The following is a 19,570-nucleotide window of genomic DNA, read 5'->3' on the forward strand; positions in this document are numbered from 1 at the left end:
TGCCTAACGCCCGTTCTGACATCAAATAAGCGTCCTTTCTCACCTTCGGCTTTCACTCGACATTTGAATCCATCATAGCTGTTTCTTATGATGTTTATCACTTTTTGCGGAAGACCATAGTGTTTCATTATCTGGTACATCTGCTCACGATCGACAGAATCGAATGCCGCTCGAAAGTCTATCGAACTTGACGTAGCAAAAACGTTCACTTAGAGCCACTTGTTCTACGATGCTGTTTATCAATGACTTCTTTACAGCAACGCCCACTCCTCCTTGTCTCGACTTTACACCAGACAACCACGAGTCAGACAGGTAGAGCTTGTGGTCTCCGAGATCAATTTCTTGCTCCTGCAATCTCGTCTCCTGCACTCCCAGAATATCCAACTTGTATTGCGCCAGATCCATTTTCAAAGCCTCTAAAGATCCGGCATGGGTCAGTGTTCTGACGTTTAAAGTTGCAATTCTGAGTTGGTTCCTCGGGAGATTCTTAGCACCCCTTACCCGGGACTCGGGGCCATGATTGAATGTACTCATTGCTTTGGTGTTTGAAGGCTGAGATACGACTAGTTGCGCCACAAACTAGAAGACCAGTGCCTCGTTAGCTCGACCATGTGAGCGGAGAGCCGCAGCACATGACCTACCCCCAGGGGACACCACGTGGAGGTGAGGTTGGATTTTGTCCCCCACTACTACTACTACTACTACTACTACTACTACTACTACTACTACTACTACTACTACTACTACTACTACTACTACTACTACTACTACTACTACTACTACTACTACTACTACTACTACTACTACTACTACTACTACTACTACTACTACTACTACTACTACTACTACTACTACTACTACTACTACTACTACTACTACTACTACTACTACTACTACTACTACTACTACTACTACTACTACTACTACTACTACTACTACTACTACTACTACTACTACTACTACTACTACTACTACTACTACTACTACTACTACTACTACTACTACTACTACTACTACTACTACTACTACTACTACTACTACTACTACTACTACTACTACTACTACTACTACTACTACTACTACTACTACTACTACTACTACTACTACTACTACTACTACTACTACTACTACTACTACTACTACTACTACTACTACTACTACTATTATTATTATTATTATTATTATTATTATTATTGCCTTGGGGCGCTGTCTTTTTGTAAAATCTATATATGTTTAGACTATTTGATGTCAATTAGAAGTCAAGTTGAAGTTGTAACTTTAGTCACGCTGGACTTTAGTCACGCTTCAGAACCATGTTGATCAAGTGATATGGCATATCTGATATTTTAACGGGGTCTCAACTTTAATCTAAAAGTTTAAGCTAAATGTCTGAAATAAGTTCAAGTTTATATAACACAATTTCGCAATATATAAAACTTTGAGGCATGTTGTGCTGCGCTAAAAAAATTAAGCTATCCTAACCCCCATCGACTGGGAGAAGGCTCGGCGAGATCTCACGTAAAAGCGTCCTAAATCAGTATCTCACGGACAAGAATACCAAATACAAGTTGAGATTCCAGACGGTCAGACTCTGTCCGGAGCAAACATATGCATTCAGCTCCCGATGTTACCTGTGGTATGAACCTCAAGAACCTACTTGAGTATGATAAGATGCGCTCTCGGACGCACGAGAGTCTGATCAGAAACGGTTTCAAGCATAGGATATTCCGATCAGAAACGGTTTCAAGCAGAGGTTATTCCGCTCAGATACAACGCACGTAGTATTGGTCAACGCACGTAGTATAAAACAAAAAAAATGGTTACACATTTTAGTGTATTGTTTGATAAACAGATGTTGCTCTAACCCAAATGTACATAATAGGTCGGAGCAGAGACATCATTGGAGTCCACTGGCTCTCATCACATCCAGCAGCTGGCAAGAGCCAGTCTCCTTGTTGGTATAAACAATAAATGAGAACGACCTGTTTATGAAATTCTGCCCAATTTAGCTACAAAAATTTTGCACCAACTGCCTACAAAACTTTTTATTCTTTCTGTATTTCAAAAAAGTAAAAGGAAAGTTTGGCTCTTTTTTTCTGGACACTTGAGCAATTATTCTGTCAAAAACTGATAGTTGTATGACTTTATGAAGTGAATATATTAATCAGTTAATGCCAAAAATCATTCACATTCAACCTTGTTGTGCTCAGACTATTTGCAACAGAAGTGGGTCTGATCAGAGTCCATTTTGAGCGCAAGATAGTCTGTCGGAACTGGGCTTGTGAAGGACGGGGAAAAAAGAAGAATTCTCAGTGGAAACGAATATCAACGTTTGTTCATTCTTTATCCGCTCGCTGTTGCCATAGCAATAATTTACGTCATTCTTATCGTCAAAAAATACTGCTACAGTTATAGTTACAGTTATTGTCATGGGGACGTGACAAAATCAACAAGGGGACTAAGGCATCAACAAAAGAAATACGCATGACTAACAGCCAGAGGCACCTACTTTGTTTCTAATTTTCAGCAAAACTACTAGAAAACAAATTGACGTGAGCAAAAGGTAACTTTTCACTATGTTTGTTTTATAATTGTTTTATAAGAATTCTTGAGCAGTAAATTGCTGCTGCAACCAGAAAATTGTGAAAACTATTTTTTTATCCATAGAATTTTTGTCATTGTTTTTTTGTTTCTACAGAAAAACTTTCGCGCATTCAATTGTGAGCTTTTTTTTATTTTTCAAATTGCAAGTACATTGAGCGAACCCCAACTTGATTGTTCGTGAAAACAATTTCGCAAGAAATGGTCTGGGATATATAATTCTGCTTTCGAAGTGTTTTCCTATAACTAACTATGTATCAACAGTCCAGGAGGTTGAAAATCGTATCTAACAACACATTGGTAAAAGAGGTGATTTTTTTCATTTCGCTGATATGGAAAGTGTAGAAAAAAATTCAAGATATCAGACAGAAACTGGATCCCAAATTTCCGAGAACAGAAGACTAACAAAGGCCAATTAAAAACACAAACGTGGAAGCAGTAGTACATGAAAACCATTAACAGCCGTAAAAACAATTTTTTTTCTCTCAGTGGGGACTGATAATCAAAAACAAATTTTTACGAGTCATTCGAAAAAAAATTTACTGGAAATTATTTAAAGAAATTAGGGAAATGTTTTGGAAGGCTTCAACGAAAAAAAATTTAGGCAAAAATCGAAAAAGTGTTGCAACTTGAAGGAACGCAATTTCATTGAAATCAGTAGAAGCTGACTTACCGAGGATAAATTTGTAAATTCTCCATCAATTAGTGAAGCAGAGCAAGAAATATAACGCAAACTGCAAAAAAGCATTGATGTGAAACTGATGTACATTACCAATTGACGAAAGCTCGTAAAAGTGAGCTATCAATGGGTCTTCTGAAAAGAGAACTTCCCTACAGAAAGAAAACAAACACGCAAACCTGTTCGATCAACATCTCATTTCAACAATGGCCCTGAACGAATTGAACACATTTATTTTTCAGGCTAATTAAATTGTTTGGCTATTGATCAAATGTTGAAGACCATGATAATGCTCGAAACAATCATTTGACCTCAAATTGGACAATCAATCCTTTTGTTGCCGAAAACTAATATTGAAAAACTTTGACAGTATCTATTATAGTGGTCCCATTGGTCAATCAAGTTTATCACAGAAGGTTTATAGACGCATTACTCTCAATTAACGCATGACGATAAAGAAATCTTTAGCCCTGTCAGGACTCTGCTAACAGGTATATTTTCTTCGCATTAAAAATCACTATTTGAGAGAACTTAAATGCAACTCCCGGGGAAATTGTTGAGCAAAAAATTAAAAACCAAAATACTTCATTAAAAAAACAATACAAAGTGTATGCATAAAGTAAGTAAATGAATCCAAACGATTCAGAAGCTTGTCTATTGTTACCAATATTATTCAAAATATTATTCTCAAAGGGTAAAAATAATAGTGCTGGCTCTGAATGATGTTCAACATTTTATAAGAGAATTGAAACATTACAACGGTTATTCGAAATGAATTGTTTACTTTTGGTGTCAAAAAAACGTGGTTTTAAGAAATTGTCTTTAGAAGCTGCAATCTAGAATGAACAATTTTTTTTATACAAGGAAGAAGGCAAGGAAATACACTAACAAAACAGTAATAAACATAAAAATTACTTTAAATTTAAAATTCAATAGCGAACGATACATAAACCAAATTTTACTCTGTCACTAGTGGAATAGCAGCCGTTGCATTTGGTCTACCAATTCGGCCAGTGCAAAACAAACAACTATCGAATTTTCGAATAGTCTTCTTCAAACAGATCCAATATCCTGCCAAAGTTATACAACTAAAATGAATAGAGAGAAGAGTGCAACATTTTAAAGAACACGCATCACGTATCAACAGTCCAGGAGGTTGAAATTCGTATCAGACAAGACATTGGTAAAAGAGTTGATTTTTTTTGTTTCGCCGACATAAAAATTCTAGTAAAAATTCAAGATATCAAATAGAAATTGGTTTCCAAATATCCGTGGACAGAATGTTAGCAAGAACCAATTTAAAACACAAACATGGAAGCAGTAGTACTTGAAATTCATCAACAGCCATAAAAACAAAAACATAAAAAAATTTAGATTAAAAATCTTAAAAAATGTTGCAACTTGAAGGACCGCAATTTCATTGAAATCACTGGAAGCTGGCTAGCTGAAATTCTTGTAAATTCTACATCATTTAGTGAAGCAGAATAAGAACTGTAACTTCAAAAAAGAATTAAAGTAAAATTGATGTACATTCCCAAAAAATGAAAGCTCGAGAAAGTGAGCTTCCCTACAGAAAAAAAGCAAACACGCAAACCTGTTCGATCACCATCTCAATTCAACAATAGCCCTGAACGAATTATCACTATCATTTTTCAGGCTAATTAAATTGTTTGGCCGTTGACTAATTGTTGAAGACCATGACAATGCTTGAAAAAGTCATTTGACTTCAAATTGGACAATCAATCATTTTCTTGCCAAAAACTAATTTTGAAAAAAACTTTGTCAGTATCTGTTAGAGTGGTCTCATTGGTCAAGTAAGTTTATCACAGAAAGTTCATAAACGCATTACTCTCAATTAACGCATGACGATTAGAAACTTTAGCCCTATCAGGACTCTGCTAACAGGTAATTTTTTTTGTCATATAAATCACTATTTTAGAGAAATTGAATGCACTTCCTGGGGACATTGTTGAGCAAAAAATTAAAAACCTAAATTCTTCATTAAATAGGCGCAATACAAAGACTAAGAACAGTAATTTAAATGAAATCAAAGGATTCAAAAGCTTGTCTATTGTTACCAATATTTATCACAATGTCGTAAAAGTGCTCAAAGGATTAAAAAATATATTGCTGACTCTGAATGATGTTCAACATAATATAAGGGAATTGAAACACTACAACGTTTTTTCGAAATCAATTGTTTAATTTTGCTAACGACAAAAAAGGGGGCTTGAAGAAATTGTTATTAAAAGCTGCAATCAAGGATGAACAGTTCTCCTTGTATAAGGAAGAAGGCAAGGAATTACACCAACAAAAGAATAATAAACAAAAAAATACTTTAAAACTAAAATACAATAGCAAACGCTACAGAAACAAAATTATACTCTTTTACCAGTGCAATAGCGACCGTTGCATTTGGTCTACCAATGCGGCCAGTGGAAAATAAACAACTATCCAATTTTTTTAGTCTTCTTCAAACAGATCCAATATCCTGCCAGAGTTATATAACCAAAATGAATAGAGAGAAGAGTGCAACATTTTAAAGAACACGCATCACGCATCAGCCCAGCAATTCCAAAACTACGTATCAACAGTCCAGGAGGTTGAAATTCGTATCAGACAACACATTGGTAAAAGTGTTGATTTTTTTATTTTGCCGACATAAAAATTCTAGTAAAAATTCAAGATATCAAATAGAAATTGGTTTCTAAATATCCGTGGACAGAAGGTTCGCAAAAACAAATTTAAAACACAAACATAGAAGCAGTAGTACTTGAAATTCATCAACAGCCATAAAAACAAAATTGTTCCTCTAAGTTGGGACTGATAATCAAAAAAAAAATTTAAGAGTCATTCGAAAGAAAATCTTAATGGAAATTATTCAAAGAAGATGGAGAAAGGTTTGGAATACTTCAGCGAGGAAAAATTTAGATTAAAAATCTAAAAAATGTTGCAACTTGAAGGACCGCAATTTCATTGAAATCACTGGAAGCTGGCTAGCTGGAATTCTTGTAAATTCTACATCATTTAGTGAACTGTAACGCAAACTTCAAAAAAAGAATTGATGTGAAATTGATGTACATTCCCAAAAATGAAAGCTCGGGAAAATGAGCTTCCGTACAGAAAGAAGGCAAACACGCAAACCTCTTCGATCACCATCTCAATTCAACAACAGCCCTGAACGAATGAACACTATCATTTTTCAGGCTAATTAAATTGTTTGGCCGTTGACCAATTGTTGAAGAGCATGACATTGCTCGAAAAAATCATTTGACTTCTAATACGCATTACTCTTAATTAACGCATGACGATTAGAAACTTTAGCCCTGTCAGGACTCTGCTAACGGGTAATTTTTTTGTCATATAAATCACTATTTGAGAGAAATTGAATGCACTTCCTGGGGACATTGTTGAGCAAAAAAATAAAAACCTAAATAGTTCATTAAAGAGGCCCAATACAAAGACTAAGCACAGTAAATTAAATGAAGCCAAACGATTCAAAAGCTTGTCTATTGTTACCAATATTTTTCACAATGTCGTAAAAGTGCTCAAAGGACAAAAAAAATATTGCTGACTCTGAATGATGTTCAACATAATATAAGGGAATTGAAACAACTACAACGGTTTTTCGAAATCAATTGTTTATTTTTAATAACGACAAAAAATATGGCGTGACGAAATTGTTATTAAAAGCTGCAATAGTGGGTGAACACTTCTCATTGTATAAGCAAGAGGGCAAGGAATTACACCAACGAAACATTAATAAACAAAAAAATACTTGAAAACTAAAATGCAATAGCAAACACTACAGAAACAAACTTTACTCTTTCACTAGTGGAATAGCAACCGTTGCATTTGGTCTACCTTTTCGGCCAGTGCAAAACAAGCAACTATCTAATTTATTGAGTGTTCTTCAAACAGTTCCAATATCCTGCGTAAGTTATATAACTAAATTGAGTGAAGAGAAGAGTGCAACATTTTAAAGATCGCGCAGCAGCCCGGCGAACCCAGAACTATGTAACAACAGGTCCAGGAGGTTGAAAATCGTACCCAACAACACATTGTTAAAAGAAGTGTATTTTATTTTCGTCAACAGGTAAAGTGTAGAAAAACTTGAAGCTATCAGACAGAAAATTGCTCCCAATATATCTGAGGACAGAAGATCAATCAAAAACACAAACATGGAAGCATTAATACTTGAAAATCATTAACAACCATAGAACCAATTTTTTTTCTCTCAGTTGGGACTGATAATCAAAGACAAAAATTAACAATCCATCGGACAGAAAATTTACTGGATATTACTTAATTAATATAGGGAAAAGATGAACGTTCCCAATAAACGAAAGCTCGTGATAAAGAGCTTTCGATTGGTCTTCTAGAAAGAGAGTTTTCCTAAAGAAAAAACTAAACACGCAAACTTATTCGATCACCATCTCACTTCAACGTTAGCACTGAACGAATTGATCGCACACTTTTTTTCAGTCTATCTAAAACTTCGTGGTCGTTGATCCATTGTTGAAGTCCACAATATTGTTAAAAAGAGGATTTGACTTCAAATTGGACATTCAATCAGCATGTTTTCGAAAACTAAAATAGAAAAACTCTGACAGCATCTGCTAGAGTGATCTCATTAGTCAAGCATGTTTATCACATAAAAATTTTTAAACGCAATACTCTCGGTTTACGCATGACGAGTTAAAAATCTTTAGCCCTATCAGGACTCTGCTAACAGGTAAACTTTATACGCAATATCAATTATCGTTTGAGACGATTTAGTTGCACTTCCCGGGGACATTGTTGAGGAAACAACTAAAAACCAAATTTTTTTAAAGACGCACAATACAACATAGCAAATCAAATGAAGCCACGCGATTAAAAAGCTTATCTATTGTTACCAATTGAGTTCAAAATTTTTTAAGGGAACTAAAACATTGTCACAGTTTTTGCAAAGAAAAAGTTTCTTTTCGGTAATGAAAAAATATGTGGCTTTAAGGAATTGTCAGTAAAAGCTGCAATTTTGGATAAAGAATTTTCATTTTATAAGGAAGAAGTCAAGAAACTGCACCCACAAAACAAAAATAAACCAAAAAAAAACCTTTGAAAACTAAATCGCAGTCGCAAACGCTACAGAAACAAATTTACGAAAAACAATAATTGTCCCCTCGCAGATTTGACTAATCGAATCTGAATGCTCCCATTAATGGAGAGTTTGAATGCCACCGATCAATATGCCTCAATGAATAAGCCACGCTTATGCTGTTGAAGCTTTTGAATGGGATATACATTCAAACAGAGATTGCCAAGTCGATGTTTGAGATATAAATGAATATACCAATAACCAGATATTTTATTCGCTTAGAAAATCAAACATTGCATGCACTCAAACATTGAAAATCAAACATGGGGGAAGCATGCACTCAATCAGAACCCAAAAACAAAAGTTTAAAAAATGATTTTGTAAAATTTCTTCATGTAGCTCCTGTCTCAATTGGCGTGGTTTCAGAAGAATTATACGATGGTGCAACAACCGTATTTGATCAATGCGAGTAGTTGATCAAAACGTTTAAGATGGGAAAACAAGGCCAAAGAGGACGAGATATTACACATAATGTGGCTGATGTGCTTCGAACAAAATATCTTAAACCAAGAAAAATTCTTCTCACAAACTCAGTGCCTACAAAAAAAAACTATCGCTACAACCAAATGCAAAAAAAAGTTTCAACCACTTGAGTGCTTTATCAAACCACAAAGTCAAGTTATTTGTATTTTCTCTCCATTTTGAAATAAAGTGCTAACGAATTTTAAAGACCAGTGGACTACAGGATGATAAATGAAATGAACCTTTAGTTGTCCTAACCCACCCACCTAGGATGCGTAGTCCATGAGCCCCGGGCGTGCAAGAGAATTTGAAAACCTATCATTCCAAAGTAAACGAAGTCAGCGGGTTCAAGAACAACATTGAGCACAAAACACGCAAAAGAAAATAAGATTAGGTTTAAAGGAGAGAGCTAGGAAGTGCAAAAAGATAGGAGAGAAATGAAACCAAACCTAAAAAAGAAATTGAGCTAAGATTTGGTCAGCTTCACTCACTAGAGCAAGCTTTGTACAGAAAGAGAGCCAAAACAGAAAAATTTATATCAACTATCAAGATATACAGATAATGAAAAAGGATTTATGATGGTGCGAATGGAGTCAGAAATGAGAGACAGATATGGAAAGGTTTGGTAAATGGTATTTTCGTCCCAGAACTAACAAAAATAGCTTTGGCTATATCGATTTTAATTGTCTCCATTAATACTTGAAAATCATTAACAACCATAGAACCAATTTTTTTCTCTCAGTTGGGACTGATAATCAAAGACAAAAATTTACAAGCCATCCGACAGAAAATTTACTTGATAATTCTCAATTAGTAAAGGGAAAAGATGAACGTTCCCAATAAACGAAAGCTCGTGATATAGAGCTTTCGATTGGTCTTCTAAAAACAGAGTTTTCCTAAAGAAAAAAAACTAATCACGCAAACTTATTCGATCACCATCTCACTTCAACGTTAGCACTGAACGAATTGATCGCACACTTTTTTTTTCATTCTATCTGAAACTTCGTGGTCGTTGATCCATTGTTTTGTCCACAATATTGTTAAGAAGAGTATTTGACTTCAAATTGGACATTCAATCAGCATGTTTTCGAAAACTAAAATAGAAAAACTCTGACAGTATCTGCTAGAGTGATCTCATTAGTCAAGCATGTTTATCACATAAAAATTTTTAAACGCAATACTCTCGGTTTACGCATGACGAGTAAAAAGTCTTTAGCCCTATCAGGACTCTGCTAACAGGTAAACTTTATACGCAATATCAATTATCGTTTGAGACGATTTAGTTGCACTTCCCGGGGACATTGTTGAGGAAAAAACTAAAAACCAAATTTTTTTAAAGACGCACAATACAACATAGCAAATGAAATGAAGCCACGCGATTCAAAAGCTTATCTATTGTTACCAATTGAGTTCAAAACTTTTTAAGGGAACTAAAACATTGTCACAGTTTTTGCAAAGAAAAAGTTTCTTTTCGGTAATGAAAAAATATGTGGCTTTAAGGAATTGTCAGTAAAAGCTGCAATTTTGGATGAAGAATTTTCATTTTATAAGGAAGAAGTCAAGAAACTGCACCCACAAAACAAAAATAAACAAAAAAAAATCTTTGAAAACTGAATTGCAGTCGCATACGCTACAGAAACAAATTTACGAAAGACAATAATTGTCCCCTCGCAGATTTGACTAATCGAATCTGAATGCTCCCATTAATGGAGAGTTTGAATGCCACCGATCAATATGCCTCAATGAATAAGCCACGCTTATGCTGTTGAAGCTTGTGAATGGGATATAAATTCAAACAGAGATTGCCAAGTCAATGTTTGAGATATAAATGAATATACCAATAACCAGATATTTTATTCGCTTAGAAAATCAAACGCACGGGGGAAGCATGCACTCAATCAGACCCCAAAAACAAAAGTTTAAAAAATGATTTTGTAAAATTTCGTCATGTAGCTCTTGTATCAATTGGCGTGGTTTCTGAAACAATAGTGCAACAACGGTATTTTCGAGTAATTGATAAAAACGTTCAAGAGGAAAAACAAGGCCAAAGAGGACGAGATATTACACTTAATGCGGCTGATGTGCTTTGAACAAAATATCTTAAACCAAAAAAATTCTTCTCACAAACTCAGTGCCTACAAAAAAAAACTATCGCTACAACCAAATGCAAAAAAAAGTTTCAACCACTTGAGTGCTTTATCAAACCACAAAGTCAAGTTATTTGTATTTTCTCTCCATTTTGAAATAAAGTGCTAACGAATTTCAAAGACCAGTGGACTACAGGATGATAAATGAAATGAACCTTTAGTTGTCCTAACCCACCCCCCTAGGATGCGTAGTCCATGAGCCCTGGGCGTGAAAGAGAATTTGAAAACCTATCCTTCCAAAGTAAACGAAGTCAGTCAGTTCAAGAACAACATTGAGCACCAAACAAGCAAAAGAAAATAAGATTAGGTTCAAAGGAGAGAGCTAGGAAGTGCAAAAAATTAGGAGAGAAATGAAACCAAACCTAAGAAAGAAATTGAGCTAAGATTTGGGTCAGCTTCACTCACTAGAGCAAGCTTTGTAAAGAAGGAGAGCCAAAACAGAAAATTTTATATCATTTGTCAAGAGATACAGATAATGAAAAAGGATTTTTGATGGTGCGAAAGGAGTCAGAAATGAGAGACAGATATGGAAAGGTTTGGTAAATGGTATTTTCGTCCCAGATCTAACAAAGAAAGTTTGGCTATATCGATTTTAATTGTCTCCATTTCAGGCGAAATGTGTTTTCAAACATGTGCGCCTAGATAGCGAAAAAAAAATTCAATTGAAGTGAAGGCTTTTGATTAATTTGGCATATTGTGTTATTTTGTTTAAGGAATTATTGAATTCCAGATTTCCGCCACTAAATTCTTTAATTTTTTACCTAGTACCTCTAATGACAGTTCTAATTTTTTTTTGGAAAAATTTCTAAGTGAAGTGTTTTTAGAAAACCAGCATACGCTTGAGCTAATAGTTTTAGTTAGCTTCAATCAATATGGTTGCACCAAAATTCAGTGTCTTATTTAGTTTTACCGGCAAATGTTCTTCTTTTTGATGCCTTCTCTCCTACTCTCAAGAACACGAGATTCCAAGTGCTTGTTTTTTGAAGAGAAATGTAGAAATAATTGAAAAATCTAACTGATTTCAATTGGTGGGGAATAATTTTATGTATTTTGACATAGACACCATCTTTTTGTTTGTTATTATGGCTTTTTCTGAGCATTCTTAGAGGAAATTGTTGTGAGAGTTAAAATGTATTAAAAGCATTTGCGTGTGAAATGTTTGCAAACTGTCTCTTTTTCATGGAAACTGTTTTTCAGACATCTCATACTTTTTAAATTGTTTCGTATTCGTTCGGTTTCATATTCTTCTTTGCTATTTGCTTTTTTGTTGCTTTTCAATGAAAACAATATACGCCTTTGTGCCAAAAATAGAGCAAATGTTAAACTTTTGGTTTTCTCCGACGACTATGACACTGCAAAACTGATGACCTTTTTTTCAGTTTTTTAATTAAGGTTTCAACGCTCGCAACTGCGATTACGCCTCGTAACTCTAACGCCGGTCGAATTATTATGTGTATATGATGACATTTTTCTTCAGTTTGAAGTTATTAGTCTGATAATATCTCGGAAAAATTCTAAGTGAATTGTTTTTAGAAAACCAGCATACATTTGAGCTAATAGTTTTAGTTAGTTTCAATCAATATGTTTGCACCAAAAATTCAGTGTCTTATTTAATTATACTGGCAAATGTTCTTCTTTTTGATGTCTTCTCTCCTACTCTCAAGAAGAGGAGATCCCAAGTGCTTGCTCTCTGAAAAGGAAGGTTGAAATAATGGAAAAATCTGAGTGATTTCAATTTTTGGTGAATGATTTCAGTTAATTTGACATAGATACCATCTTTTATATTGTTATGGCTTTTTCTGAGCATTCTTAGAAATAATTTTTTTGACAAGTAAAATATATTAAAAGGCATTTGCGTGTGAAATGTTTGCAAAGTGTCTCTTATATATAGTAATTTTGTTCAGCAATCTGAGATCTCAAACTTTCAAAACTGTTTGGAATTTGTTCGGTTTCGTATTCTTCGTATTTATTTGCTTTAGTTCTTGATTTTCAATGAAAACAATCTACGGTTTTGTGCAAAAAAAATAGAGCAATTTTTAAAGTTTTGGTTTTTTCGACGACTTTGACACTGTAAAATTGATGACCTTTTTCTCTCTGTTTCTTATTTAAGATTTCAACGCTCGCAACTGCAATTACGCCTCGTAACTCTAATGCCAGTCGAATTATTATGTGTATGTGATGATATTTTTCTTCACTTTGAAGTCATTACTCTGATAATATCTCGGATCGTTCATGAGTTATATCACTAAACAAACGTTTTTTGGCCAATCAATATCTGAGAACAACTTTATCGTTTTAAAATGTTTGATTGTCAAATGAATGCTCAGGGATAAATAATCTTAACTCCAAAAACAGATTTCTCGGACAAACTGGACAAATTTTATTGTTTAATTAACAATTAAGAACAGTTATTGAAAAGAAATAGTCGGCGTTTGGTTCTTTTGGTGTCTTCAACCGCCCGTTTGGTATTCAAAAAAAAACAATTTTGGTTATCAAATGTCAATCTATTTGTTGTAATAGAGAGAAAATGTTTAGCTAAATGGATTTTTTGGCTAATAATTTCTTAGAATTTTTGAAAGTTAGAATGTGTTTTAAAATTTAGTTAAATTTTGAATGCCAAAGCTTCAAAAGCGTTGAATCCATTGTTTAATAAAATCGAAAACTTATCTACCAATCGTTATATACTTGAGAAAAACAGAAGAAAAGGAAACTTTCTTAATTTTTAGTTTCTTTCTCCCAGTTCATGAGATAATTTTCAAATAATCTTCAAAAAGTCTTCTTGTTCGATTACACATTTGATGTTGATAGGTCAACATATTATTGATAAATCAAATGTAATATGTAAAATGAGCTGAAAAAAAAATGAAAATTAATTGAAATGTTTTTTATACAAACAATATTTTGGAGAAATGAAGGTAAAGTTAGAAACTCAAAAATTCTGTCATTTTATCCACGTTCTGATATTAGAATTTTTGAAAATATAAAATCCGGTTTTGTCAAAATTCAGTGATATTTGGGGCTATGTGCAACTTGTTATTTAAAAATACTCTAACTAGTCTTTGTGTTTATCGTTATTAATATTGTAATAAATTTTACATTTCTGACAACTCACTTCATTTAGAACAAAGAAAAAAAACAAAGTAATATTATTAAAGAATGCGATCACAACTAACACCATTTTCGTTGATCTGTGTTTTGTTATCAAAACTTCTGTTAAATTTTCTATAAAACTTTCTGCTTTTCCCTATCTCTCCAAGAAATGATCTTTTTTCCAAGACAAATGTTTTTCCAAGAGATGATAAAGTGTTCCAGTTGCATACCAGCCTACCATGACACAACCGTTTTTCAGTATTTCGATTTTGTGTGTGCTCAAATTTTGCGTAAAAACTTTCACTGAAAATTATTTAAAATTTTGTGTAAAAAAATTGGTTCGTAATATAAATATCGAAAAGTAGCTCGGAGCAATATCCTATTCCACGTCTTATCTTTCTATTGAGGCTTTTGCTTCCTTGTTTGTGTAAAGCTAAAACCAAATCTGAACTGTAATTTATCATTTGTTTATTAATTTTGAGATTTCGGTTCAGATGGATACGTAACAATGGCGAAAATTTTGGTTGATTTTGTGAAAAAAATAGTAAATCCACAAATATTTGTTTCTTTCTAACTGCATTCTGTTCAGTGATATTAATTTTAAAGACCAAGAAGTCAACAACTTGTAAACGCAAAGGTTTCAAAAATTTTAACAAAATCCGTCTATATTTAGTGTTTTGTGATTGTTACCCAAGCAATGTTTGTCTTTTTGGTTCAATTTTTTGCTGCAAATCTATCACCAAATGGTTGATTAGCCTATTCTGAAAAACGTATTCGATATTTTTCCAAAACAATGGATCAAACTTTAAGTTAAACCCGAAATTACTTTTTCCTAGACTATAAACAAAAGAATTAATCTTCACCTTCGTGAAAATCGCGAGAGTCGTATTTGTACTTTTTGCGCACAGCACAGACTTTTAGGATCCTTCTTTTTTAAATAAATCGCAGTTGCAACTTCTGAATATGAACAAAATTTTGGCTTCCTGATCAATTTTTTTCATGAGGCATCTCACAATTCTTACTTTTATGTTTTCAGGTCCCGAGTTGTTTAAAAGATTTATGTTTTAGTGTAGATAAAATTATACGTTTGAGAGATAACTGCAGCATACATTTTTAGAACAAACTCGTGGTATTATATTTCTATAAAAAAGGAACCCTAATCAAGTGATAAGAAATTTTATAACTCAGTCAACTTCATATGAGCACACTGTACTGAATCGCAATGTTTTAACTCTGCGTTTTTTTTAAGTTCTTGTCAGTTTTAAAACCAGTGCTCAGTTTAACCTTTCCGTTTGTTCCGCGCTGACTTTTTATGCATGCTGAAACTACGCTTTCAACACTATGCAAGATTAACTAATCAGATTAATCATCTGATCAGAGCCCAGGATGAGTTGCGTGACCCAAGCCAGCTCTCATTAGACCGACTACGTTCGCGCACAGGGATATATCCTTCCGCAAAGTCGGGCAGGTCTAGATAGTTCTGGAAAGTCTGATCACGCCCCCTTCAGAGTCTGCCCACTCAGATCAGCGTACTTCCTAAATTCTGGGAACTCTAATTAAAACCTGCACAGAATCTAGATGGTCGGATCATACCGTTGTCCGGAGTCTGGATAGATTCGTGGTATGATCTGGATGGTCCTTTCCAGAGTCTGTCAGGCCTGATCAGAAACCCTCCAATGGTCTTGAACGTCTGCTCAAAACCAAGAGGTCCCACCGAGAAGACTACCAGTCCCCTCAAAAAGAGAGATAATTAGACTCCGATGGGACTCCTTTTTGAAGAGCACTTCCCAGTTTTACTTGATGAACATCAAAGACCATTTTTTGATAATTACTGATCAGCTGAGAATTTATTTTTGTTTGGAGCTAACATTTTTTACAGAAGAATTTAAGCGAGGGGTTGACTTCTTGGTCAGTAGCTTGAGCTTACTTCAGCTTATGCGCGGCAACAGTAACTTTGGGTGGGCCCAGCAGGAAAGAGTTGGGGAAGCAAAAAGACAACATTCTTATCCTATATTAATTCCAATCTGCCCTTCAAGTGTTAAAGTTCTACTTAGTTAGCAGTTTCGATCAGTTTTGTACTTAGAGCTTACTAGAGTTTTAAGAGCTGCTCAGGCTATTATTACATCCATAGTTTTCGCTCTTAAAGGTACTAAATACAGAACATTAGCAACACGTTAAATATTCTAAATGTCGATACCAAATTTTGGAAACAAAATCAGGGCTTGAATTGAAAAAAATATTAAACTTCAAGTTCATTTGCTTCAGCTGAAAAGCACCTGTATAGAATCAACACTTCTTTTCGAGTCGTTAAAACAGCAATATTCTGTTCAGTTACAATTCGCTTAAAACATACGAGTAGTTTAAAATTTAAAATGCCAGATAATTGTCCTGCTGGATTCTGCAATGCCAGATTATCCCTTATACTATACCAGATTTCATGTTCAAGTTTTAATTTATTTAAGTACGGTTACGTAACTCTTGATAGATTCACATCGAAGTTCTTGCTGGCTTTCACCTTAAACTATGAGCGTGTTTCGATTAGTCCCACAGTTCTTGAGTCAATTTTCCTATAAAGGCAACGTTGCAGCCCTAATATAATCAAATATTCAGGGTGACAACTCGGGCTTTCGTCTTAAAATTTTCTCAGCTAATCAGAAGCTCATTTTTCGTTTGCATGTCCACAAACTTTTTCACAGCTCAATCCTATGCCTCCGAAATTTTTTCCACAGTCTCTGATACTTTATTCTAAATGATTAAAACCATATAAAAATTCAATGTTCTCTATTTTAAATTGGAGAACAATATAGACTTGGCTTTGCATGGTCCACGAGCGATGACGGTTATCTTCTAACATCTTGCAAGATTCTTGCAAAAAATCTTTTATCTTGCATGATCTTGTAAAATTCTTGCAAAAAACGTTTATCTTGCAAGATCTTGCAAGATTCTTGCAGATAACGCTAATCTTGCAAAATGCAAGATCCGGACGCTTAACTTGCTAGAATCTTACAAGAATCTTGCAAGGTAGACGTCAAAAATCTTAGAAAAAAGTTGCAATTTCAAAGACTGATTAACTCGTAGATCGTTTTCTCGTGTGAGTTAAGTCCATTGCCTGAAAATCTTGGTTCAAAACAAAATTTTTTGTACAACTTAACCGCCGATAAAGAAATTGAAAAACTCGTTTCAAGAAAATGTAATCCGTGGCCATTTTAATGGTCCATTCTGGCCACGCAAAAAGTTGATAGGTTGCTAAGCTTTAAAAAGGCTCAGAAAAAATCTTCCAGTGACTTCCAGCTTATGATTTGTAATGTTTTATTCAAGTTTTTCTCCTTTAAATGAGACGTGTTTCAAATGAATGTGTTTCCAATCATTCAAAGGAGCTAAAGAAGCCCATGTGGCAGCCAAAGGCAAGTTTCCAGCGGTTCCTGCAAGACGGTTATCTTGTAAGAGTCTTATAAGACGGTCGGTTATCTCACAAGACTCCTGCATTTCGGACGTTTATCTTGCGAGTTTTTGCAAGATTCTTGCGAGGATCTTGCAAGATGGTGCATAGTGTTGCAAGATTGTTGCAAGATTCTCGCAAGATTCTTGCAAGATTTTGCAAGATAACCGTCCTCAAGCAATTGGGGAATGCCACTAACTAAAGTAGTCAGAGGCTATTTTGGAGATTTTTTCAAATAGTTTTTTGTTAGAAAAATTTTTAAAGAAATAGCAACGCTACGAGAAACTGTCAAAAGAAGACTATTTCGTAACCATAGATTATAGAATGTATGTGCATTTTCCCATTATTTGAATATAGATATATAGATATAGATATAGAATATTTGAATATAGATATAGATATTTAAATATAGCACCCGCTGATAGAACCAATCTTTTCACCTACGATCCAATTTTACAAATAGTTTACAAAGTTTGTGTCTCAATTGAGATGTGAGATATACCAATACCAATTTGTGTGTTTTTTGGGGGGGGGGGTATGTGATTTATTACAGTGCACCCCAATTTGTTGGAGCTTGACAAACAATGTAATGCAACGTTGCGCCATTGCACTCGTAATCGTCAACACCCAGAAATTCTGGCTGCTTGCCTGGACGACTCTGGGCCGTGCACTGTTCATCTCTCTCGTCCAGGGCATTTCCAGGTTGGGTTTCGTTCCTCCACATTGCATCAGGTATCCCTGAACGACGGCCTGCCCAAGGCAACCTGTAGAGAGTTTTATCTCGACGAATGTCCAGGAGCTCAGCAGTGAGTATTCCACTTTCTGGCATCCGTGCCCCTTGTAATCGCTGATAGCCTAGCCAAAATCCAGACTGGCTGTTAGTTGGAAGTCCCTCGCCTATCGTCCAATTCAAGATTATTTGAAGTGCGTCCTGTTCAAAAAAAATTCAATGGAATTGAATCTTCAAAACCTAAATAACCTCTGAACAAACGATAACAGTCTGAATAATGACCATTTGGGTCTTTGGACGATATGGTACAATCGGAGCAAAAATACTTGACCGAAAAGTGGACGGTTATTTACATGTCGGTTGAAGATATTTAGCAACTGATAAGAGTTCTCGTTCTCAATTGGGGGACCATGCTTGATCAAAAATTTTTTTTTGTATATTATTTTATAACAAAAAATTTTGTCAGAACACATTTTATTATGTTAAATATTGGTTTATATTTTTTTAAGAAAAGCTGTTATTATATGAAAAATGACAAGATATTCAAATTTTATTGGTTTCAAATCGCATTGGTATATAGTGATAACTATGAAGACAGATTTAAGAACAAAAGCAACCATTGAAGAAACAACGTCTTAATACATTTCTCTGTTTCTGTTTATATCTTATATAGCAGTATGGTCACATCAAATTGATCTCCCATCATGCGTGTTTTTTTGAAAGACATCTGAGATAAAAAATGATTATCCCAACAAAAATAATGATCCAAACTTCTACCAAGAGTTTTGAGAAAGAGAGTTTTGAGATAATTACTGCAATTAACCTGTTGAAGAAATATCGCAAACGTGCAGGTGGTGAGGCGACCATTAACAGTTTTTCCCTTCTGCTGTCCTTTGGCCCGGAAAAAACTTTTTGTCATCTTTTCTTTAATTTAAATTTTTGTCCGAAATCTTCAAATTAAAGTTAAACACTAATGAAAAATTGAAAATATAGTGCGGCAGTTAATTTGAAATTGTTGTTACCGTAGTAAGCTTACTCTTGGATTCAGCAAAACTTAGGTACTTAATTTTGCTTTCTAAGTTTGCAGCAATTGCCGGCCTTCGGTGTTTTTTTTAACTGTTTCATCCAATTCACTATTTTTTTTTACTTATAAACGATTTTCATAAAACATCGTTTCTTTGAAGTATCTACCAACCTACCAAAAGATATGAGCGTACAATTGGTTGAATATCCCGGAGGTTGGTGGCAGAGCAAATCAGCACTGAATCAGTCCAAAGACATT

General features: G+C 34.5%; 2 protein-coding genes across 2 annotated transcripts in view; both read right to left on the reverse strand.

Moving 5' to 3' along the window:
* The window catches only part of LOC142335904 (uncharacterized), a 534,872-nt gene that overhangs the window by 423,824 nt on the left and 91,478 nt on the right, over nt 1-19,570 (reverse strand). The window lies entirely within an intron of this gene.
* Nucleotides 1-19,570, reverse strand: part of LOC142336207 (uncharacterized) — an 84,846-nt gene that overhangs the window by 8,973 nt on the left and 56,303 nt on the right. Inside the window, exon 4 of the mRNA XM_075384867.1 lies at nt 18,142-18,489. Within this exon, the coding sequence (XP_075240982.1) occupies nt 18,142-18,489 (348 nt within the window). The remainder of the gene's footprint in view (nt 1-18,141; nt 18,490-19,570) is intronic.

Source organism: Convolutriloba macropyga, chromosome 3, assembly GCF_964194025.1.
Source record: "Convolutriloba macropyga chromosome 3, txConMacr16.3, whole genome shotgun sequence".
Lineage (NCBI taxonomy): Eukaryota > Metazoa > Xenacoelomorpha > Acoela > Convolutidae > Convolutriloba > Convolutriloba macropyga.